The 23,164-nt window shown below is 50.1% G+C and overlaps 1 protein-coding gene across 8 annotated transcripts in view; it reads right to left on the bottom strand.

The window, feature by feature from the left end:
- Positions 1-3,829: 3,829 nt before the first annotated feature.
- Positions 3,830-23,164, bottom strand: part of P4ha2 (prolyl 4-hydroxylase subunit alpha 2) — a 40,444-nt gene continuing 21,109 nt past the window's right edge. For 6 of the 8 annotated variants that reach the window (XM_052757777.1, XM_052757775.1, XM_052757776.1 and 3 more), the window contains 11 exons: positions 22,325-22,462; positions 18,165-18,404; positions 16,476-16,669; positions 15,575-15,751; positions 10,307-10,377; positions 10,011-10,110; positions 9,165-9,218; positions 8,567-8,632; positions 6,447-6,515; positions 5,993-6,089; positions 3,830-4,292 (listed from right to left, as the gene is read on the bottom strand). In XM_052757777.1, the coding sequence (XP_052613737.1) occupies positions 4,222-4,292; positions 5,993-6,089; positions 6,447-6,515; positions 8,567-8,632; positions 9,165-9,218; positions 10,011-10,110; positions 10,307-10,377; positions 15,575-15,751; positions 16,476-16,669; positions 18,165-18,404; positions 22,325-22,462 (1,277 nt within the window). In that variant the 3' untranslated portion in view covers positions 3,830-4,221. Of the gene's footprint in view, positions 4,293-5,992; positions 6,090-6,446; positions 6,516-8,566; positions 8,633-8,680; positions 8,741-9,164; positions 9,219-10,010; positions 10,111-10,306; positions 10,378-15,574; positions 15,752-16,475; positions 16,670-18,164; positions 18,405-22,324; positions 22,463-23,164 lie in introns of all 8 variants that reach the window. The other 2 variants (XM_052757780.1, XM_052757779.1) reach the window with 2 other exon arrangements.

Raw genomic sequence — 23,164 nt, forward strand, 5'->3', positions numbered from 1 at the left:
TACCTTCAGAAGAGCAACAAGATGGGATAGCCTTCATTTTATCAGAACTAAACATGGAAAAGACACCCCACAAAATAGGCATCTGGAGAAGATAACGAACAAAATTAAAATGTCTGCGAATCAGTAAGAAAAACTTGAAGAAGAAACCTGATGACTAAGAAACATGAAAGGGGCCGGGCGGTGGTGGCGCACGCCTTTAATCCCAGCACTCGGGAGGCAGAGCCAGGCGGATCTCTGTGAGTTCGAGGCCAGCCTGGGCTACCAAGTGAGTTCCAGGAAAAAGGCGCAAAGCTACACAGAGAAACCCTGTCTCGAAAAACCAAAAAAAAAAAAAAAAACAAAAAAAACATGAAAGGGTGTGCAGCATCACCAATAAGCATCAATAGGTACCATCTCACTCAGGGAGGGCTGCCGTAATAAAACACGACACACCGGGCAAGATGATCTGTTTACTGCGTTTATTTCACGTGGAGTATCAAAACCACAGTGCGAGCAGATTGTCTGGTGAGTGTGTCTTCCTCGTCCGCGTCCGCCATCTTCTTGCTATCTTTTTTACATGACAAGAAGACAGAGAGCTCTCTGGGATATCTTTCATAAAATCACGTGTGCTGGCTAGTTTTACGTCAACTTGACATAAGCTATAGCCACCTGAGAGGAGGGCGCCTCAACTGAGAAAATGCCTCTGTAGACTGAGCTGTAGGCAAGCCTGTACGACATTTTCTTAATTAGTGATTGACTGAGAGGGCCCAGACCATTACGGGAGGTGCCATCCCCGGATGACAGTCCTGGGTTTCATAAGAAGGCAGGCTGAGCAAGCCCTGAGGAGCAAACCAATAAGCAACACCCCTCCATGGCTTCTGCATCAGCTCCTGCCTCCAGGATGCTGCCCTGCCTGAGTTCCTGTCCTGACTTCCTTCAATGATCTGATATGGAAGTGTAAGCTGTACCAGGCTTTTTCTTTGGGGCCACCAACTAGCTCCCAAATTATGACACAGAGACTTATTATTAGTTTTGAATGCTTGGCCTAGCTTAGGCATGTTTCTTTTAACTTAAATTAACCGGTTTTGCTTTGTTTTGTTTTGTTAATCTACCTTTTGCCTCGGGGCTTTTTACAGTCTTTCTGTAAATCTTACTAAATGCTTCCTGTGTCTGATGGCTGGTAGGCTGCCTGGTTTCTATGTGTCCCTTGTTTTTTCCTCTTCCTTCTCTTCTTCTTCTTTTTCATTCCTGAGCCTAGATTTCTCCTATTCTCTCTGCCTACTAGCCCCGCCTACCCCTTCTCTAGCCTAGCTATTGGCCATTCAGCTCCTTATTCGATGAATTAGGTGCCTGAGGCAGGCAAGGTGAAACAGATGCAACACATCTTTATATAATTAAACACACATCCTTACACTGTTAAACAAATGAAGCATAAACAGAAGTAACAACACCTTTACACAATTAAGGTAATATTCTGCAGCATAAACAAATGTAACACATCTTTACCTAGTTAATGCTCCGCATTTCCCCCTTTTTGTCTAAATGAGAAAGGACTTCAACTTTAACATAGTAAAACTGTACACAACAAGAACAATTATCAAGTAAGGATTACATTTACAATATCCAGACTATTTGTATTTTGCAAATTCAGAGAAAATACTCCATTACTTATTCTATCTTGGTGAGTCCAAAGTTTTGTACCTAATTTACCTTCTGTCATAAATAAGAATAACTGCAACTGTATCTAGTCTTCAACTCCATCAAAGACTCCAGAGAGATATACTATTAACCTGAGTAAACAGAAAGTGCAGTGCAAGCCACTTCCAAACCTATAGAAACCACAGACATCTGGCTGCCTGGACATCCACCCAAGGTTCCTCTGTAATACTGGGCATCCACTCTTTGACCTACCGGCCTAGAATATCTGGCAGACTCTTCTGTGAAGCAGGAATTTTGAAGGACTGTCCCACCTTGTTCTGGCAAAGTTCAGCAGTCACTTTCAGACACTGGAGGGAGGTTGGGTAGGAACTTCCATTTACTCCTTGTGCATGTGTGTATATCACACTGTAATACATCATGTGGTAACACTTAAGACTCACCAATTACAAGTTCACATTTCCATTCCTAGGTAAATATTCTCAAGAAATGTAACTCAGAAATCATGTGTAAAATTGCTTATCACATCCTTTGTCATACTATACAAAGACTGAAATGCCCATCGGTAGAGTGTTGACTGTATTATGATTTATCTTGAGTGCCAACATCATAGAATCTGAAGTCAACTAAGAGACACACCTCTTGGCAGCTCTATGAGGGCACTTCTAGGAGGGATTAACGGAAGCAAGAGGACCTTCTTCCACAGTACACAACACCTTCCTGTGGAAGTCCAGATGCAAAGTCCAAAACAGCAGTGCTCCTACTCTTCCGTGCCTGCCTTTTGGTCTTGCTGGTGAGTGTGTCCAGTGTGGCTGCCACTGCTGCCAGCCTTCACCGCCATCACAATGAAGCCTCTTCCATCTTTCAATGCGGACTGAGGACTGGTCACTCTCCAGAAGTCCTCAGGCCTTCAGCACCAGATTGGGACAACTAGTCACAAACCTCCTAGACTGAACCACTGCTGGTTCTCAGCCTCTCCAGAGTGTAGCTGGCCACTGTTGAACTACCCAGCCCGCATCCTGTAAGCCAATCTAATAGATCCCCTTTGTAATATATATTCATCCTGTTGGTTCTGTTTCTCTAGAGGGCCCTGCATGAACTGTAGAAACAAACTCCATGAAAATACAGACAAATCTTTAAAACAATACCAAACGAAAGCAGCAAAACAGATATATATATATATATATATATATATTTATTCTGAATATATGTATATTCTGACTCAGTTAAGAACACAGTCAATGAAAATAAAGTTACTGTGTTCAGTGACCTGGTCACAGGAGGGAAACTTCAATGGTGACCACAAATCACTATCCCATGGTTATCCCTGAGCTTCCTGGACAGGGAAGGAGGTATCAGGCAGGAGGAACCCACGTGGCTTCTGAGCGCTGATTGGAAAAGTTCCAGCCAGGGACAACACAGTGTACACATCCCAAACTGAACACTAACAGCATCCCAACTGTGAGCACGTGTTCTTTCTATGTTCTCTGGGTGGCCAGATGAGATTATTTACCTCCAGTTTCCAGAAAAGTACACAAGCCTAGAGGGCACATGGGTGTTAAAACCAGCTTTAGAACCCAAGGCTAGGGCTGTGCTCTGCAGAATGTCTGCACAGTGGAGACATACAAAGTGGTGGAACTGGTCAGAGCTCCTGGATTGTGTGTGTACACATTCATGTGTGAGCGTGTTTGTGTGTGCACATGCAGGTGGAGACCAGCCATCCACTTTAGGTATTTTAGGAGCCTGAAGCTCCCCAATTTTGGCAAGTCCCAAGGGTCTTCCTGTCTCCACCTCCCCAGCACTGGGATCACAGGCACGCACTGCCAGACCCGACTTTTATGTAAATGCTGGAAGTCAGAATTCAGGTCCGTGTGTGTGTGTGTGTGTGTGTGTGTGTGTGTGTGTGTGTCCTTTTGAACTGAGCCAGCCTCAGTTCCTGGATTAAAAACACAAAACAGCGCCGGGCGGTGGTGGCGCACGCCTTTAATCCCAGCACTCGGGAGGCAGAGCCAGGTGGATCTCTGTGAGTTCGAGGCCAGCCTGGTCTCCAAAGCGAGTTCCAGGAAAGGCGCAAAGCTACACAGAGAAACCCTGTCTCGAAAAACCAAAAAAAAAAAAAAAACAAAACAAAAAAAACACAAAACAACACAACAACAACAAACCCCAAACGCTCCAAAATAAGGCTATTTAAGGCTTCTGGCAGGGAGATTTTATTTTTTGGTTAAAGCCACAACAAATAGAAATGTCATAAAAACAAACCTGTAAACACAGCATCAGAACTTTGGTTTCACTAAAACATCTCCCACCTGAAACATCTGAGGTACGAAGGCACCGACCGAGGTGCTACACAGTCTGGTTCTGCAGCAGCCACACCAATGCTACCCTTGGAGCCAGAGGAAGCATAGGCTGGCCAGAGTCTGGGGCCCAGGTCACCCAGGACTCGGCCCAGGACACACTCTCTCAAATTCAGACAAACACTGGCTCCTCCAATGACCTGCCTGACAGGAGCTGGAACACACAAAGGAATCCGTCACGCTGAACTTGATGACTTGGCTATGGGGCCAGGAAAGGGCAGAGCAAAGGACGTCAATCGACTTCTGTTGTCCCACAAGGCCTCAAGAACTCTTGTCCTCGTTCATGGAACCACTTATTGGAGACTGTGAAGAGAAAGCAAGTATGTGATGATTCAACCTATCAGGTCAGCAGCCAAAATGAATGCTTCCTCCATGACGACCACTGCCCTGTGCTCCGGGGATAAGGCCCCAGAGCGACCCGGCTCAGACCTCAAGCCTGCTGAAAACACACAGACACGCAGGTAACTTTACACACAAATGTCTACCAGTGATTCAATGCATATATGTAGGTTGCCATGGGAACATCTCATGATGTTAGGGAAGCAGTACTGACACAGAACAGGAAGTCATCCTGGAAAGAGGGCGGGGCATATCATACGGTTGCCACTCACTCTAAGTGGGCTGGATGCAGGAAGTGGCGTGGGAAGGTCCTCAAAGGCAGAGGCCCCTCTGCTAAGTGTGAAGGACCTCAAGAAGCTGGGACAGTGGCGAGTAGAAACTGAGAGGAGAGGACGGGGAACCTGCACACAGTGTACAGGGCCTGGCCGCGAGCCTCAGGCCCCGTGAGTGACAGAGCAGAATCTCAATGCTGTGGGCACCCTAGCTGAAGCACAGGTATCAGCACTGCATGTCACAGGCATGCACCAAGACTCCGTTCCTCAAACACGAACTCTCTCGTAAGAAATAGAGTAATGCAGGCAGATGGCACGGCTCATGTCAGGAGCCCAGTAACCTGAGCTTAATCCCCAGAACCCACAATGTGCAAAAAGAGGACCAATTCTTTCAAACTGTCCTCTGACCTGCACACATGTAACATAGCACATGTAAACACACACACACACACACACACACACACACACACACACACACACACACGTTTTTAAAGTAATGCACTACTAAAGTCAGAGATTTTAAAATACAATTTAATACCTGTACATAACTAAAGGAACTGTCTAGAAGACTTGATTAGCAGCCTATGTAGTGCAATGATAAACCAGTTAAAATTAAACACGCAGTGCTTCCGTGTGTCGGGTTAGTGCCACACTTTCGACATCTAGTAAATTAGACCTACCTAAGATACCTGTTACCTAAGATACTTTTTCCTCCCAGATCAGCAACTACCTCAATTTCATTTGTTTACTTTACCTTTTCTGTAAACTTATCAGTAAACCTCCCACACTCCAAGGGTTATAAATGCATGTGATCCTTTCCTGTCACATTCTAGTCCACGCCTTTCCTAGCTCTCCACAGCTGCTCCAGAGTAAGGCTCAAGTTCATCCTCTGTGGTCTGTCCCAGCCTCCAATCTCATCTCTCAGACCAGGCTCATCTCAGGCCTCCCCTTCTTCAAGTGACAAGGACAGCCAGTCCTCCCAAGCCTGTTACCTAAGATGCTGGTTGTAGCCACAAGTGTCTTGCTGGCCTCACACAGGCACCCTCCCTCCCTTCTGCTTCCAGCTCTATTCTCCACTAAAACCCTTGCCAGAGCCCACTTCTCTGAAAAGCTACCTGGACCTATGGTGCTTACGCAGCCCAGGCTTCCTTGACTCTCTGAGCATCTCTTGAGCATTGACAACCAGCTGCAGGAGCTCTGCCTGGGTGGTACAAGCAGCCAAGGAAACCTTTTGTGATGTGCAGACCTGACAGCAGTTAGCAGCTGTTTCCACCACTGCATCTACAGCCGAGACCCCATCAACACCCCCCCGCCCCAGCCACTCACCCCACTTGCAGCCCACAAGCACAGGGCAGGCCGCATGTCTCGTTCGATAATCCCTTCCCCACTCACCCCACTTGCAGCCCACAAGCACAGGGCAGGCCGCATGTCTCGTTCGATAATCCCCTTCCCCACTCCGCAGAAGGTTGTACCAGAATACAGCTGTGCCCTGGGAAAGAGACGAGCTGTCAGAGCACATCTTAAAGACCAAGTCACAAGGGCCCGCTCTAAGAATCTAGAACCATCCACCCCTCGGCAGAAATGCCCCCCTTCCTGTCTTTGGGGGACAGGGTTCAAAAGCACCTATCCCTCAAATAGAAGGAAGGTCAGAAACCCACCTGCCCTGAAGGGTCTTCTCTCCCCATCCCTTCTCCCTGGGTGGAAGTTGGGACCACAGTCCAGGGCGCAGGTGGGAAGGAACTAAGGCACATCACATTGACAGTCAAGTAGACAGTCAATGGCACCGGGGGACAGAAACAAGGTCTGAGCCCTGCTCAAACGTGTGACCCTGAAGAATCACGCTTACCTTCTTGGGCCAAATTGCAGCTCCCAGGTCAGGGAAGACAGTGGCACCTCCAGCTTCTACATCACTCATCTGGGAACATAAGGCAAAGAGCTTGGCCCCTCTACCCAAGGACAGCAGAGCGCCAAAGCCTCAAGGACATGACCAGGCATGCAGGTCACCCTACACCAAGCATGAGTAGTTACCTGGAGGCTCTGCTCTATGGCAATGGAAGCCTTTCAGCCAAGAAAGACTTCCCACACGCAGATTAAGCTGTCGTGTTCATCCAGACTGCTCTATGCCTGGAGGTTCGAGAGCTAAAGGCCCCAGAAGACCCATATTCAGGCTGTCCTTGATAGGAACAACCTGAGTCTATGTAGAAAATGCTATCTTAGGCTAGCGATGGCTTGGCAGTTAGGAGCCCTTGCTGTTACACGCAACTCAGGTTCAGTTCCCAGCACTCACATGGTGGCTCACAACCATTTGTAACTCCAGTTCCAGGGAATCCAACACCCTCTAATGGACTCTTGGGCACCATGCATGCATGTGGTACATACAACATATATGTACACACATATGCAGGCAAATGCTCAGACATATTAAATACATATCAAAAAAAAGAAAAAGAAAAGAAAGAAGAAAATGTTTATCTTGACCCTGACCCCATCTTGAATCCTCTCCCTAGGAGGCTTCCAACCTCAGGAGTACCCCCTTCCCTGTGTGGCCATCTTTCTGGCTCTAGCTGCTCTAATCAGACCTCCACCTTCCCAGAATGCTACTCTGCCCTGCTTTCTCCTGTAAATTGCACTCTTACTTGAAGTGTTTTGTTTGTCTATGCTATAATAAAAAAGGCCTAAAAGGCAGTAAGCATTAGAGCTAAGAAATGTCCCACACCAGCCTGACTGAAGGGGCAGGACCTCAGTGGGATCATAATAAGGAAGATGAAAAGACCCAGTGGCTTCCCTGGTGCTGGGGTTCAAACCCAGCGAATCTTCAAGTCAGTCTCACTCACCTCTCTCTCCACATACACTAGCCTTTCCCGTTTCCCGACATCCCAAACCTTTTCCCTCCTAGGTTCCCACACACCTTCTTCTTTGCCAAAATATGTTCCACAAATTTCCATTTAATTTTCAAGTCTCAACTGACACGCTATTTCCTAAATGAAGCCTTTACTGAACCTCATGCCTGGGCAAATTCTTCAGTATTTGTCTCCATGGTAACTAAATAACAATCTCTCCCATGCTTCAAGTGAGTCTCCCAAGTCAGACCTCAGATGTCACAACGGAGACCACATAGGACCAGCTCAGCAGTGTATGTGCATAGCAGTCTCCAGGATAATTAAAACTTAGAGGGAAAAAATAAACTTTGTTTCTAAGTTCCCTGACTCCGCATCCTTAGAATGGGCTATCATAGTGGGGAGAGGTAAACTGACAGCCTATGGATGAGGGGCAGGGGGCAGCAGGAGGGAAGCTGGCTACCCAGCCTCCGAGGAAACAGAGGCAGTTTCCATGTAAAGGCACCTCCTGGCCACCTCTGCACTCTCCCACTAGGACAGAGCCCACCATGGCTCTCATTCCCAAAGCTCAGAGTAGCACTGCATCCATCAGAAAGGACGCAGAGCATGCCACACAGACACATGTTAAAGATACGAGCTGAGGGAATCAGCCAGCAAGAAGGACAGACACTCCAGGACTCCACTCTGATGAGGTTCTGTGGTCTCCGAAAGCAGGGTGGTGGTGGGAAGGGACGCTGGAATTACTGCTGAATAGAAGTAGAGTTTCCATTTTATGAGGTGAGAAGAGCTATGGTAACAGATGGTAAATGGTTCACATTAGGGATGGATTTAATAAATAATCACCGAAGCCCACGGAAGACTGTTATGATGGCAATTTTTATATTATGTATATTTTACCACAGCTTAAAAAAAATGTTGTGGGAGGTGGTAGGAAAGAGCCAGGGGGTAGGAGAAGGCTAAGCACACAGATGGGAACAAAAGCCAGCTCTTTATTCTCTAGCCAGGAAGGGCACTGACGGACCGCTCTGCAGCAGCTGATGCTGTGAGCCCCGATGGGGGTGGGATGTACAGGAGCCCTCTGGCCCCAGGGTCTCCACAGGGCCCCCTCGGGCGCACGCATCATACTCACGTAGTTTAGAAACGTGGCCACACGATTCCCAGTCCCTAAACGCTTGAAAGCATCTTGCTCATCGCTCTATAAAATTAAGGGAGAGGGAACAAATGGGCCCGGCCCGGTACTTACATAGTTAAGAAACGTCGCTAACCTATTTCCCTCCGTTTTGAGGCCGCTGTCAAAGGGTCGCTGCAACAGACAACAACTTTCATCTAAGTTTGCAACTAAGTTACCCGCCACCCAAAGGACGGGGACCAAAAGGGTCGGGGGATGGTAAGCGTGCCTTCCTCCCACAGCACAGCAGGGATACGGGACAGGGCTGCAAAGGGAACCCCAGAAAGAACACAGGGAAGGGTAGGGAGGTCAGAAAAGATTTCACAGGGACCTAGAGAGATCTTCTGCTTTATTATTGGGCCAAACACTCCCCACATGGACAGGAAACAACCAGGCCCCACTGGGCTCCACAGGTGCTTCACCAACAACGTAGTTTTTCCCTGGCGAGGTGGTAGGTGGAGGAGGGATAATGTGGAAGCTGAGATGCTTCTAGAAGCTCCAACCTTCTCAAACCAGCCAGGGCAGAGCCCTCCAGAAATATCTGTGATTGGGGCCTTACCCTAGAGAAGTCGAAGTGGGGTTCGTACTGTCCTCCCATTCCATAGTTCGCGACCTGGTGAGAGATTACAGCACTGAATTTGCCAGCAGTATGAACAGCTAGCTCCAGAGCAGCCCAACTTCTCCATGAATACCATCTCCCTAGGCCTGAAAGCAACCCCCAGCCGTGTGTGTGTGTGTGTGTGTGTGTGTGTGTGTGTGTGTGTGTGTGTAGTCTATGTATGTGGTGTACGTATATGGTGGGGTGTACACATGTCTGTGTGCATGCAGAGGCCAGAGAAGGATGTTGTGTGTCCTGCTCCATCACGCTCTACCTTACTCCCTTGAGACAATGAACCTGGAGCTAAGCCGTCACCCAGCAAGCCTGTGGGCACTCTCCCCAGCGCTGGGGTGGCAGAAAAATGCTTAGCCACACTCAGCTTTCTGTGTGGATGCTGGGGATGTGAACTCAAGGCTCATGTGAGTACATATTCGCTCTCCTGTTGGTGGTACTGTTTCTGGAGGGTGGAATCTTGGGGCCTAGCTGGGATAATCAGACCACTGGATGTGCACCGTGAAGGTTTTCTCTGCTGTTGGTTCTGGCCAGCCCAAGCGCTCTGGTTTCTGGTCCAGCAAGACGTGAACAAGCTGTGCTGCAAGCTCCTTCTACCAAGCCTCCCCACCATGATGGAGTCAAACTGTGAGCCAAAGCAGACCTCTCCTCCATCAATTTGCTTCTGCCGGGTCCTTTGATTAGAAGAGTGAGTAATGGAGTAGGTGAGCCTTCTCAGACAGCCTGGGAACCTTGGGAGACCATACAGACCAACAGAACTCCTCCCAACTCCTCCGGCCCCAAGGGCCAGCCTACCTGCAATAGTTCTGCGGTCTTCACTGTCAACCCTGTGATATGCTGCATCCGGCGGTTGACTCGGGCCACAACAGGGTCATCATCCTCCTCTAGCCAGGAGCTGAGCAAAGAAGAAAGGCATGGGCAGGCTTAGATGAAGTCCGATGATTCCTTCCTAGTCAAGGCCAGGACTAATGGGCAACACAGGGTAAATGCCACAGGGAGAGAAGGTGCAGCAGGCAGGAGAAGTGGGCATCAGCACTCTTTTGCAACCTTGCTGGGAAGCTCCATCCCACCCCACTGCTACGTCTGCTCACCTTTTGGAAACTCTGTAGCTGGCAACAGTGAGGACGCCTGTCTTGGGATCACGAACAGTGGCTCGTGCGAGCTAAAAGACAGGACAGAGTTACCTTTTTGGTTTTGGGTGTTTATCCAGAGAACACTGATCCCAGGGGGACCAGCCCCATCAGTGGGAAATATCTGTAGAAAGTGGTTCTAGCCAAGGTCCCACAACACTGCAGTCTACTCTACACTTTCCTCTATACTATGAGGCCTGGCCGCACCCTCCTTGCTCATTACCTGCCCATTCTGCTACTTGGGGCTATGCTGCCAGCACCGTTATGCCTATGAATTCTGCTTGGTCTGTACATGTATCCCTCAAACTTGGCCTTTCTTGACAGGCCCACACCACACTGCCTGAGCACAGCTTTGATTCCACCACACGCAGACTGGGCCATCTCTGAGCTTCAACCTGAGGATTCTCCTGACATGGTCAAGTTTGCCCATGTTTTCCTTCTATCCAAACACAGTCTGCTGTACCTCCTGCCATGCTGGGCTCCCACTGCTCAGTAAGTAAGACAGTTTTCAGTCCCTTTCTGGCCCTCCCAGAGTCAACAGAGAAAAGAACAGGAATCTGATGCACATGAACTGCTATGCAGAAGCCACCTTTCATGGGCAACTACACACACACACACACACACACACACACACACACACACACACACACACGCCTTTCCCCTACCTCATCTCCCTAGTCTCCATATAAAGGCTTAATGGTACTGCCAGGAGGGATATACTTGTCCACAGCAAGAGTACAGGTGCCTTCCTTGTAGTGTGGACTGTCCTAATGGGCTCACACAATGCGGTCCTGGTATGGACCGACATGTTCATGCAGAAGTATATATGGACCAAACAGAATAGTGCCGACTCTTACTTCCAGTAACTATCTGACTGGTGCCTACTGTGTGCGAGGTGGTGACCGAGACACGACCCCTGCCTTCATATAACTTGGTCAAGTGGAGACAGTAGAAAACCAGCCAAGTAATTAAGATGGGTGAGCTTAATGTCTTGTGGAAGCACAGCCAAAAGGTTACAGCAGCTTGGGTACTGTTGAGAGCCGGGCCGATTCAAGGCTTTCTCTGAGACCTTCGTGTATAGAGAAGGAATGGACTTCCTTGTCTGATCCTTAACAGATACAGTAATGGCCTGGGGCAAAGGTCTTGGGGAACTGCAGCTTTGGGACCTCAGAACCAAACTCTGTGGTTATTGGTCCCAAGGCTGTGTGCTCCTCTCTAATGCCCTAGCCCTTGAGAAAGCCTGTGTCCCCTTGTGAGAAAGCCTGTGTCCCCTTGTGAGAAGCCTGTGTCCCCGTGTGCATCACTGCTTGATTAGCTTCTTGCTGACTTCGTCCCACTGTATGAGAGCTTTGCAGTGGTACTGTCTCATTTCTCCCCTGGAAACAGTATATGAGATGCTGGACTTCTTAATAAGCTTGTCCGACACGAGACAGAGCTTAGAGACCTCCGGAGCCTACCTGTTTGATCTTCTTTACCTCTGATCCTTCCCCCTCAGGACCCTGTCACTGAAGAAGAACCTGCTGGTCCAGGTTAGGGTACTATGTACATTACAGCATCAGGCAAGGACACTGGTGCAAAGGGCACTGGCTATAGGTCGAGGCGACATGATGTAGTGAGATGGGAAGAGGCCAAAGGCACAGAGACCAGGGTCTGCTGCCATCTTATGGACAAGCTGAAATGGGGACCGTCTTATGCAAGGGAGGGGCATTCACAATGGAATGTAAGGACTATCAGGCCACCTTACGGAGAGAGCAGAATGGGGAGAAGACTAACAAAGTTGGAGCAAGAATCAGGGCAAGGGATGACAGTGGCCTGGTACAAGAGATGGCAGAGGGATGGAGAAGAGGAGCCACACCACATGTCTGGTCCGGAAGTAAATCGACCCATCTGATCACTTTGCCTCCTAACACTCTCATATGACTATGGCAGCCAGCATACCCAGGAAAGATGGTTTCCCAGGTTCCTATCTATGGTCCTTTTATCAGCCTAGTGGATGGCCATCCCTGCCTGATAAGACACTGCCACTAGACTGTGAAAACATCTGAGCCTCAGCATTGGCCTGGTGCCCAAAAAAGACTTTAGGCAGCTGTGCTCTGCCCTAGGGACAGACGGGGCTATTTTGAAAGCAGACTGGGGACTCACAGACAGCTGCCAGGCATTCCCCACAAGCCAAGCTAAGCTCACTGGCCCCACTTCAAAGCCAGAATAGCATCTGTCTGTCCTGGCCTCCGGAAAGGAGAGGTCAGCTCATGATGGCCAATGTGTATGGCTTGTCACATGGCTCCTGTTCAAAGACCAGTTATCCCAACACCAGTCACCTTCCCCATCCCTGCTGCTCATGTATACATGTGCATAGAGAAAAACGTCCAATGTCCCAGACTAAGGCAGGTAAGGAATCTCTCAGGAGATTTTGGCTTGCCAGTACCTCTCTTGGCTAGAAATCAGGCGACTAAGTTTTCTTCTCTGGAGGACTTTGGAACTGGCCATGAAAGTGACATGACAGGTCCTGGTTACAGTGCTCCATACACATCGACTAGACTGACCCTCAGTCGCATCCATGATACCAGCAACAGATCCTGTCTCCTGACTGTGCTAGGTCTTCAAACCAAGCTGTTCCAAAGGAGAGCTCCAGGGCCACTACAGGAACCCATCTTAGGTCTGTCCGTGAGCGGAAGCTCTGGCCACCTCAGCCACTTCAATTCTGCTACAAATAAAACAATAGAAAGCCAGCTAATTCCTCCCTCCTGGTCACCTGTGACAGGAGAAAGCTGGGGCAACAGCAGCCCACAGTCCTTAAATGGGACCAAATCATCTATGAGCTAGAAACCAAAGAATAATTGTACCAACATGACATGTATACAAGAACCAACAGTCGATGGCATATGTAGCAGCAAATACCAGTTGGATTTCTACAATACTCAGAAACAAGACAAGGAGGTCCATAGCAAAAATGTTCTAGAAGTTCCAGGCATACCAATAAGATGGTCAAGGCAAAGGAGCTCTAACTATTAGGGAGGATAAAATATTTTCCTCGCTTGCAGATGACAATTTGGTCAAGATAACCCAAGAAGGAGTAACTTCTACCACCACCTCTGACCTACACAGATCAGCTTCCTCAAGTTCAAGGGAAAATGAAAGCAGACCTGGAATCTGCAACAGACAACAGTTCACACACATGAAACACTGGAGACAGGTCCTGCCACACCAATAAATACTAGTTACCCTGGGGGGATAGATTTAAAAAACCAATAGTTTGGCATATTTGGCTAGAAACGTGGCTCAGCTAAAAGAGTGCTGGCCTGGCACATATGAGGCCCTGGGTTTGATTGCCTGCACTGTATAAACCAGGTGTGATATTATACATCTGTAATTCTAGCCCTCAGGAGGTGGAGGCAGAAGGATCAGAAGTTCAAGGTTATCCTTAGACATATATAAAACAAGTTTGAAGCCAGTCTGAACTACATAAGACCCTACATTTAAAAAAAAAAAAAAGCCATCCAATAATTTAGTATATAATAGTGAATTAATGTAATAATGTAATAAGTTAAATACTCCCAAGAAGAAAATTTACAAAAAAAGAAAGCAACCAACGAGGAATAAGCTCAGTAAAAAATGTATTTGAACTGAAAATTTAAACATGAATAAGTAAAGATGAAGAATATCTAGATTGTACTGATGTACACCCTTCTCCAAGTCAACAGTTCACTCTGGTTTTTATTATCTCACTGCAGCCCTCCTCACTGCAGACCTCCTCACTGCAGCCTTCCTCCTTCACAGCAGTCCTCCTCCCTCACTGTAGCCCTCACCCCTCACTGCAGTCCTCCTCCCTCACTGCAGTCCTCCCTCACAGAAGTCCTCCTCCCTCACTGCAGTCCTCCTCCCTCACTGTAGCCCTCACCCCTCACTGCAGTCCTCCTCCCTCACAGCAGTCCTCCTCCCTCACTGCAGTCCTCCTCCCTCACTGTAGCCCTCACCCCTCACTGCAGTCCTCACTCTCACTGCAGCCCTCACCCTCACTGCAGCCTTCCTCCCTCACAGCAGTCCTCCTCCCTCACTGCAGTCCTCCTCCCTCACTGTAGTCCTCACCCTCACTGCAGTCCTCCTCCCTCACTGCAGCCCTCACCCCTCACTGCAGTCCTCCTCCCTCACTGCAGTCCTCCTCCCTCACTGCAGTCCTCCTCCCTCACTGCAGCCCTCACCCTCACTGCAGTCCTCCTCCCTCACTGTAGTCCTCCTCCCTCACTGCAGCCCTCACCCTCACTGCAGCCCTCACCCCTCACTGCAGTCCTCCTCCCTCACTGCAGTCCTCACCCCTCACTGCAGCCCTCACCCCTCACTGCAGTCCTCCTCCCTCACTGCAGTCCTCACCCCTCACTGCAGCCCTCACCCCTCACTGCAGTCTTCCTCCCTCACTGCAGTCCTCACCCCTCACTGCAGCCCTCACCCCTCACTGCAGTCCTCCTCCCTCACTGCAGTCCTCCTCCCTCACTGCAGTCCTCCTCCCTCACTGCAGTCCTCACCCCTCACTGCAGTCCTCCTCCCTCACTGCAGTCCTCCTCCCTCACTGCAGCCCTCACCCTCACTGCAGCCCTCACCCCTCACTGCAGTCCTCCTCCCTCACTGCAGTCCTCACCCCTCACTGCAGCCCTCACCCCTCACTGCAGTCTTCCTCCCTCACTGCAGTCCTCACCCCTCACTGCAGTCCTCCTCCCTCACTGCAGTCCTCCTCCCTCACTGCAGTCCTCCTCCCTCACTGCAGTCCTCCTCCCTCACTGCAGCCCTCACCCTCACTGCAGCCCTCACCCCTCACTGCAGCCCTCATCCCTCACTGCAGCCCTCACCCCTCACTGCAGCCCTCACCCCTCACTGCAGTCCTGATCAGGAGCTCCACAGATTCCACTTTTTTGAGACCATTCATTTCCTTAAAAACAATCCATACACTAGCCCTTCAACCAGGTGAAATGGCATTTGTCACTGAGCTGCCCTGCTCCCAACATGACCTGCTATTATTCATGTTCTTGTCTATCCATCCTGGGTCCCTACCTACTTTTTCTTCTCTCCTAGGTCATAAACCTACAATGTCAGCCTAAGTCCACAGCGCATCAATGTACTCACACTAACTATTGGTGAGACTGAATTAGTACACAGACAAGCTGCCCCACAGAGGCAGAAGGAGGGACTGCACCCCACCTCGCACAGTGCCCCAGCAGGACCCACAGAGACACCTACTTTGGGCTTCGCGATTTCCTTGATCCTCTCGATTTCTTCCTCCGACATCACATCATAGTATCTGACGATGTGCGGACTATCCCACTCATCTTCCTCTTTGAAGGGGGCGATGAGGAGCTGTGGCACCCCGTTACCATGATGGTACCTACAGAAGAGTTTCTTCTGCCTCTGGGGCGTCTAGGGAGCAGAGAGCATAGGCCTGAGCACAGTGACCTTACCCTCAGTTCCAGCCCAGCTGTCTGCACACACTGGTTTCACCCTCCATGGCCAAGGCTGTCCTCAGCCTCACCACAGAAGAAAACCAGAGTAGGAAGTGACCTCACACAAACCATGCAGCTCCCCTTCTCTCCAAAGAGCACCTCATTTCCACAATTCCTGTGGCGGAGGGCACTTCCTGACCCTTTTCATGGAGTTTTGATTAACTCTGAAGCACTGTGGATGGGGAGAAGCCTTTCCAGACAGAAAACAATTGGAAGCCAATCAGGGACACAGGAAAGGTGAGCACCTCCCCCATACTGAGCTGTGAGGATCAGCGGAACCCTAGGGCTCTCAAAAGCCTCAGCAAGTGTTGCCTTTTTTACCATGAGTCTCCCTTGTCATTTACACCATGACTTCCCTGGAGACCTGAGGCATAGCTACACCCACCATTTTCCTCAAACCAATCAGTCAAATGATAGGTAAGCACACTGGGTGGGGAGTACAGGAATGCCCTGGAGGACAGGAATTCTCCCTGGAGCATCCATGGAAACAATCTTCTGTCCTATGCATCAGAGAACACCCACCTATCAGCCTCAGCAGATGCTGAGAAAAGTGCAAATAGGCTGTGGAACGTCCCATGCTGCCTCCCCAGAGCCAGCACTCAGGTTCCCAGCCAGGCCACCGGCCCCTTCCCAGGTCTCACCAGTTTGATGCCCTCCCCACGACACAGGCTCTCATACACGTCCCTCTCGGGGAGGTAGTCCACAGGCCTCTCGTACAAGTTTTCCTGGGTCGCTAGTCCAGCTTCTGTCTGATTGAACAACGCTTTTTCTCTTTCTTCCTCCAACAGCCGCTCAAAGTACCGCAGATTCCCCCCAGCTCGTTCATGGCTTGGGTCTAGAAAAAGCGAAACGTGAGGGGACAAGGAAACCACAAACATCTGTTAGGTCATTTACAGAAACTGCTCTGTGAGCCGTTCCTCGCCCAGCAGCCCACTGGTACGCTCCGCTCTGCTGGCTGCCGCACCTCGCCAGGGTGTGCCAGCCAGAGCTGAAAAGCCAACAGAGGCCCTTTCATCTTGTCCAGGGATGAGGGAGACGTGTCATTAAAGCGGAGCACGTTTAGCTAGTAACTAGGGGGTTAGACAGAACTCAGAACTTGCGGGGACCTCCAGGAGATCTCCTGGAGTTCTGCCTCCTCCTTGTGACTGGCTGTAGCTACATGAAGCCATTCCCCAGAGTGCAGTCAGGTCTAGGGATCACATCACACACTGGCTACAAACAGGAGGCAAGCTGAGATACTGGTTTAAAAAAAAAAAAAAGAAGGGCCACAAGGCAGGCCAGATGGCTCAGCAGGGAAAGGTGCTTACTACCAAGCCTGGCAACCTGAGTTCAATACCCAGGATCCACATGGTGTAAAAGGAGAGAACTGACTCCCTAGAGTTGGCCCCTGACCATATGTACACTGTGGCACTTTACATTCACCCACATACACAATAAATGAATGAATGAATGAATGAATGAATGAATGAATAATAAATGTAATAAAGTTTTATTTAAAAATAGAAGAGTCACATCTCTGTCGGACAACACAGTATCTGAAGCCACAGCCACGGCAGGATTTCTACATCACTCCCCAGATAACGAAACTGTCTCAAAGATGTTCAGTGACTTAAGATGAAGCCACACAGAAGAGTCGGGGGGCCCTGACTCCCTGTCCAGGGCTCTTATTAACTCTCGTGACAGATTCTACAAGACTCTCTACCCACGTTGGCCTTGTAGGACACTCAAATGCTAGCTGACCTCACATGCAGGCCCCCTGGAAAGCATTGGCAAAGTCAAGTCTTCGCTGCCCTGTGAAACTCCAGACAACATTCCTAGATATTAGGAAAAGGTGCAATTAACAGGCTTTAACGAGTGCGTTGAGCCTTGTTCTGTCCCACATCACAAGACATACAGAGTACAAATGGCATGCTAAGTCCGACTTTAGACCTCAGGCCACTAATAGCTAGATTACTGTCACTACAGCAATCCAGAAGTATGGCGTGCTTCTCCATCTGTATTTTTACAGCGAAGGGTCTACCCTGCATAATGGTACAAGCACCACAATACTAGGTCCTTATTTTTAAAAGTGCCACCGTGTGCATGCATGAGCAACACACGTATACACACAAGGATGTCACAGGCCTTTGAATAGCCATCACCAGCTGGGCATGGCCTAACATCAAGACTGTGGTGAGGAGCTAGTCAGCAGCTGGAAAGGCGGTTGAAATCACTGAGACGCTCATCACTGGCCAGGTGACAATCAAACTGATTTAGTTCCAAGAGATGATCGAGCAATGTGGCCAGAAGGGTCAAGTTCCCTCGCTAGGTCCAGTCCCTAACCTCCTTACCAAGGGACAGCAGGCGGCGGGTGAGCTCCACGGCACGGTGCAGGTCACCCAGCTGGAAGACAGCATAGCTCAGGTAGTCCAGCACCAGGGATTTTGTTACGGTAGCCTCCTCCCCAGCGTCTAGCTGCTTCAGCACCTGCTCCATCCACAGCACCGTGTGATAATAGTCTCCGTCATTGTAGGCTGAGCGGCCCATTCCAAAGCAGTCATCCACACTCAGCGTGGCCTGGTACTTGGTTCCTGCAGCAGGAAAAGCAACCGTCGGGCCCTGAAATGCCTCTGGGTTAAGAAGGAAGTCGCTCACTTGGGAGAAATGCTGGGCCACTACCCAAGCAAAATCCCACCCAGACTTCATGCCACACACCATGAAATACCATCAATGCAGTGAGCATAAAGAGGTTGGTTTAGCTGAGGTTATAGTTCAGAGTCAATCTCTAAGCCTCAGACTCCTTCTCTCAAGCGGGAAGGGGCTTTGTGACAGGCAGTTCAGGAATCCCACCAAGACATGGCCCTGAGGTCAGTGGGTATAGGTCCTGTGGGTCAAAACAAGAGAAAATGCGTGGAAGGCAGCTGGCCATGGAATTCTGAAGAGCAGAAAACGTAGATGAATTTAAGAATGGAATTCAGGTGACATGAAAGCCATGGACAAGGGCAGTCACATGTAGAAGAGTCTGAAAAAGGAAAGGACAGAGAAGGTCCGAGGTTAGACCTCAAGGGAACATACGTGCAGTAACATGAAAAGGTACTAAGAGGATACAGGTAATGGAACAGGTGACGGATACCAATGGCGACAAAGAACCAAGGTTGCAATCCAGCAAGGACATTCGAGCATCAGTTCAGCAGACCTCATGTCTAATGGAAAGTGATCACGAAGATGATTTCAACCTGAGGAACAGCAGCAGCTTTAGGGAGATGCAGAGCTTCAGACAGGCTTGGGATGGCAAAGACGATGTGTTTCTCCTCGAATAATGAGAAAGCAGATCCCACAGAACGAGGAGGGCTAGGACCTGCCTGCAGCCACACGCATCTCCCTATTAACAGCTATCCGGCATGGATGGCATGCTAGAACTACTCATGCATCCCTCTCTTGGCCTGAGGGCCACCATGGGCCTCTTCCCAGGAGGAAACCCCGCCACAGGACGACAGTTGCTGCACAGACCACAGTCTGTTCATCCTGGTGACCCAGAATCTGACAACATGGGATAGAATGTCAGGAAAGTAAACACAAGAAGGAGTCATAGGCAGGTCAAGCATTAGTGGGCTTATGGGAACTTTCCTTTCTCCACAAGTCTCCAAGGGTCTCCACTGACTCTGCGGACTCAGGAGCCTATCACAACAGGCCATGTAACAAAGATAAGCAAACTGTGCTCTGGACCTGGACCAAGCCAGGTCTATGTGGACTTTGCTGCATTCTTACCCATTGTGTGAATCTGGACAAGTTACCCAACCTCAGATTCAATCCCCTACCTAAATAAGTATAATATCTACCCAAATCTATCTAAACAGAGACACCAGCATCAGTTTTAAAGGACTGGTACCAAAAACTCAACGAGATGACATATGAAGATGCTGCCTCGGGATGCGAAAGACCAGCAGCTACTATCAACATGTCCTGTGAATGCCAAGAATGTGAAGAATGACTTCCAGAACTCGGCACCCTCCTCAGAAGGAAACTCAAGTGCCTGTTTCATGAACAGTGACAGCTAGGTTGAGTGCTCAAGGACTATCAGATGGGGAGGAGCCCACACGGGTAAGGGTAATAGAGCTGAGAGACGCTGGGAACAATGTCCCACGGAGGCAGTGGGGGCTCAAAGACCATCACTTATAGGCAGACTTCGGGGTCACTTCTGAAAGCTAAGCATTGAACTCAAATGGATACGTGTGTGCTTAGGAGCACACAGAAAATTATCCTAAGTTTGTTGGAGATATGAGAAAAGGTCAGAGGGCATTAGAGAGACAGAATCCACAGACTTTAAGGTTATGGCTTAGGCTGCCAACAGGCAGAAGTGCTTTTTGCTAAGATAACAGGCGAAGACAGAGGGCAAACAGTTCAAAACCAGATGGGAATTTCAATTTGGCACAAACTGAATGAAGTTTGTGCAATCCATGGAATGTCCAAGTAAAGGTGTCTCCAGGCACTGTCCTACCCTGGTTGGAAGCCCAGAGACATGCCTTGACAAGGAACACAGGTCTGCATGTCATCCCCGTAGGGCAACACACCAAGTGATGAAAACAGCTGAGCTCACCTGGGGGAGGGCTCACCTGGGGGAGGGCTCACCTGGGGGAGGGCTCACCTGGGGAGGGGCTCACCTGGGGGAGGGCTCACCTGGGGGAGGGGCTCACCTGGGGGAGGGCTCACCTGGGGAATGGCTCACCTGGGGAGGGGCTCACCTGGAGGAGGGTTCACCTGGGGGAGGGCTCACCTGGGGGAGGGCTCACCTGGGGAAGGGCTCACCTGGGGAAGGGCTCACCTGGGGGAGGACTCACCTGGGGGAGGACTCACCTGGGGGAGGGGCTCACCTGGGGAGGGGCTCACCTGGGGAGGGCTCACCTGGAGGAGGGCTCACCTGGGGGAGGACTCACCTGGGGGAGGGCTCACCTGGAGGAGGGGCTCACCTGGGGGAGGGGCTCACCTAGGGAAGGGCTCACCTGGGGGAGGGGCTCACCTGGGGAGGGGCTCACCTGGGGGAGGGGCTCACCTGGGGAGGGGCTCACCTGGGGAGGGGCTCACCTGGGGAGGGGCTCACCTGGGGGAGGGGCTCACCTGGGGGAGGGGCTCACCTGGAGGAGGGGCTCACCTGGAGAGGGGCTCAGAGCCAACAGTGAGTGGAGTTCTGGAGAGTAACTCCCTTTGCCCTCTGCCCCCACTCAGGACACTCAGGGGCCTGTTAACTGTGGAAGGAGGCTGTCAGTAGACAGCTCCCTTCTCCCACCAGGCACGCCTCTCAGCTACAAGGTCAAAAGCTTCCCAGAATTACCTTCTCACTCTGCCTCATGGTTGGGTTTGGCCCAACACCTGACTGAAGCAGGAATAGAGAGAACCCTCCTCCCCCGTCAGCTCAGCACAGTCCTGCACACCAAGACCCTGGCCTTGAGTAGTCAGTCACAGGACATCTAAGGAGGAAGACAGCTCCTACATCACTCGGGTCTCTCTCTGCTGCATCTTCCCTAGGCTCCAAAGAAGGGAGGAGGTATTTAAATTATAATGAGGTCCAACTGAATCCTTGGATTTATTGGTCTCAAATAACCCCCTAAACGCTGTAAGTTTATAGTCACTAGCACTAGGCAGCAAGCAGGGAAAAGGACAATTAAAAAAAAGAAGAAGAATGAATGAATGAATGGCCAGACATGTGAAAAGAAAAAAAGCAGAGATCGGCACCAGAATCCAGACATCAGACAGAAAGAAACGATCTGAACCAGACGCTACTCCGAAGTTAAAGGGTGTTATGCCGGTAACCTGCCTGCTGGCTTCACTCACCCTGTGCTCTTGGTGACTTTGAACAACAGGACAACAGAGGAGAGACACAAAGGTACCTTGGGTTCAGGAGTACGTGAGAATGGGAGGGAGGCAGAGAAAATAAATCACTACCCAGCAGCCTCAGAAGGAACGAAGAAATGGACTCAAAAGAGCATTGGATCTAAAGGAGAAGTATGAGAGATAGGCTACAGAGACTTCAGATCAGGAGAGAGACAGACAGACAGACAGACAGACAGACAGATCATGCAGGGAAAGAGGGACAAAAACAAGAAATGGGGAAACAGGTGGGGCTATACATGAACTCAGAGAGAGAGCACAGAGAGGTAAGGACAGAATGAAAAGAGAAGGGACTAACTAGGGGACGTAGGATAGAAGCAGCGAGTCCACAGACCAGCCTTGGACAGAAAGCAACAAGAGGCTGGGCATGGAAGCAGGTCTGCCAGCAGACGGGCGATTTTCTGGGCGTGGATGCTGAGGGAGACTCCCGATCAACAGTCTCCATTCTCTAACACCAGAGGAGAAGTCTTGGCTAATATCTGAATCAAGACATTGAGGTAGGGGTTGACGCATGGGAGACTGGCATCCAATGGGAACCCCAAAACCGACACCAACACCAACAGTGCCTAAGTCAGTCTGACCTGTCCAGACACTGGAGAGACGTAAGTAAACGAAGGTGCATCACCTGGAAGTTCCCCTCTAGAAATCGTGTCTGGGTCCAGTTTGTAGGTGTCCTGAAGTCTCATCAGCGCTCTGGCAGCTCCACACTCATCCTCATCAGTGGGGAAGAACTGCCGCTGGACTGAGAGATTGGCAACGAAACCTTCCAAGTGACAGTGAGGAGAGAGGTCACTCTTAATCCAGGGGACAGAATTCTACCGGGGACCAGAGGCAGTCACTAGAAGGTCTCTTGGCTAACGGGATTTCCCTGTCCCTTCCCTCAAAGGCTGTTGGCGGGCTGTAGGCTCAGCGATGGAACACCTGCCTGGCATGTACTGGGGAGCCCGCACCAAAATAATAGCAGGAACAACAAAGCAGCCGCCTCCTTCAGGAGGCCCTCCTGGGGGCTCCTCGACAGAACTTCTTTCTTAGCCTTCCCTGTACTGTTCATTTGGAACCAAAGGCTCTGCACACAGCTTAGCACTTAAGAGTCTAGAGTCAGGGTATGCGCTTGTGGCACCAAGACCACAGCCCAGAGCCTAGACAGATTTGACCACTGAAGTGGCCCCAGGTGGCTTTGCCAGAGCCACAAGCCAGAGACACAACTCCCGATATTCCAGGACTCCGGGCCTTGCCATGCTAATGATTCAGGCCTTTGTAGCTGCTAAGAACTGAGGACTGGGAGAGGAACTCCAACGCATTCCGTCCCTGGCCCGTCCCTGGCCCATCCCTGGCCTGTCCCTGGCCCCTTTCCAAGAGTGTTACACCCGCTGCCACCTCTTCTCATCTCGGCAAGCTGGGGTCCAGGGATCAACAAGCTGCTGCATTATCTTCTCCACAGCTCTATGGTCAGGAACTCTGAGGA

Source organism: Peromyscus californicus, unplaced genomic scaffold (assembly GCF_007827085.1).
Source record: "Peromyscus californicus insignis strain IS unplaced genomic scaffold, ASM782708v3 Scaffold_3__1_contigs__length_106647218, whole genome shotgun sequence".
Taxonomy (NCBI): domain Eukaryota; kingdom Metazoa; phylum Chordata; class Mammalia; order Rodentia; family Cricetidae; genus Peromyscus; species Peromyscus californicus.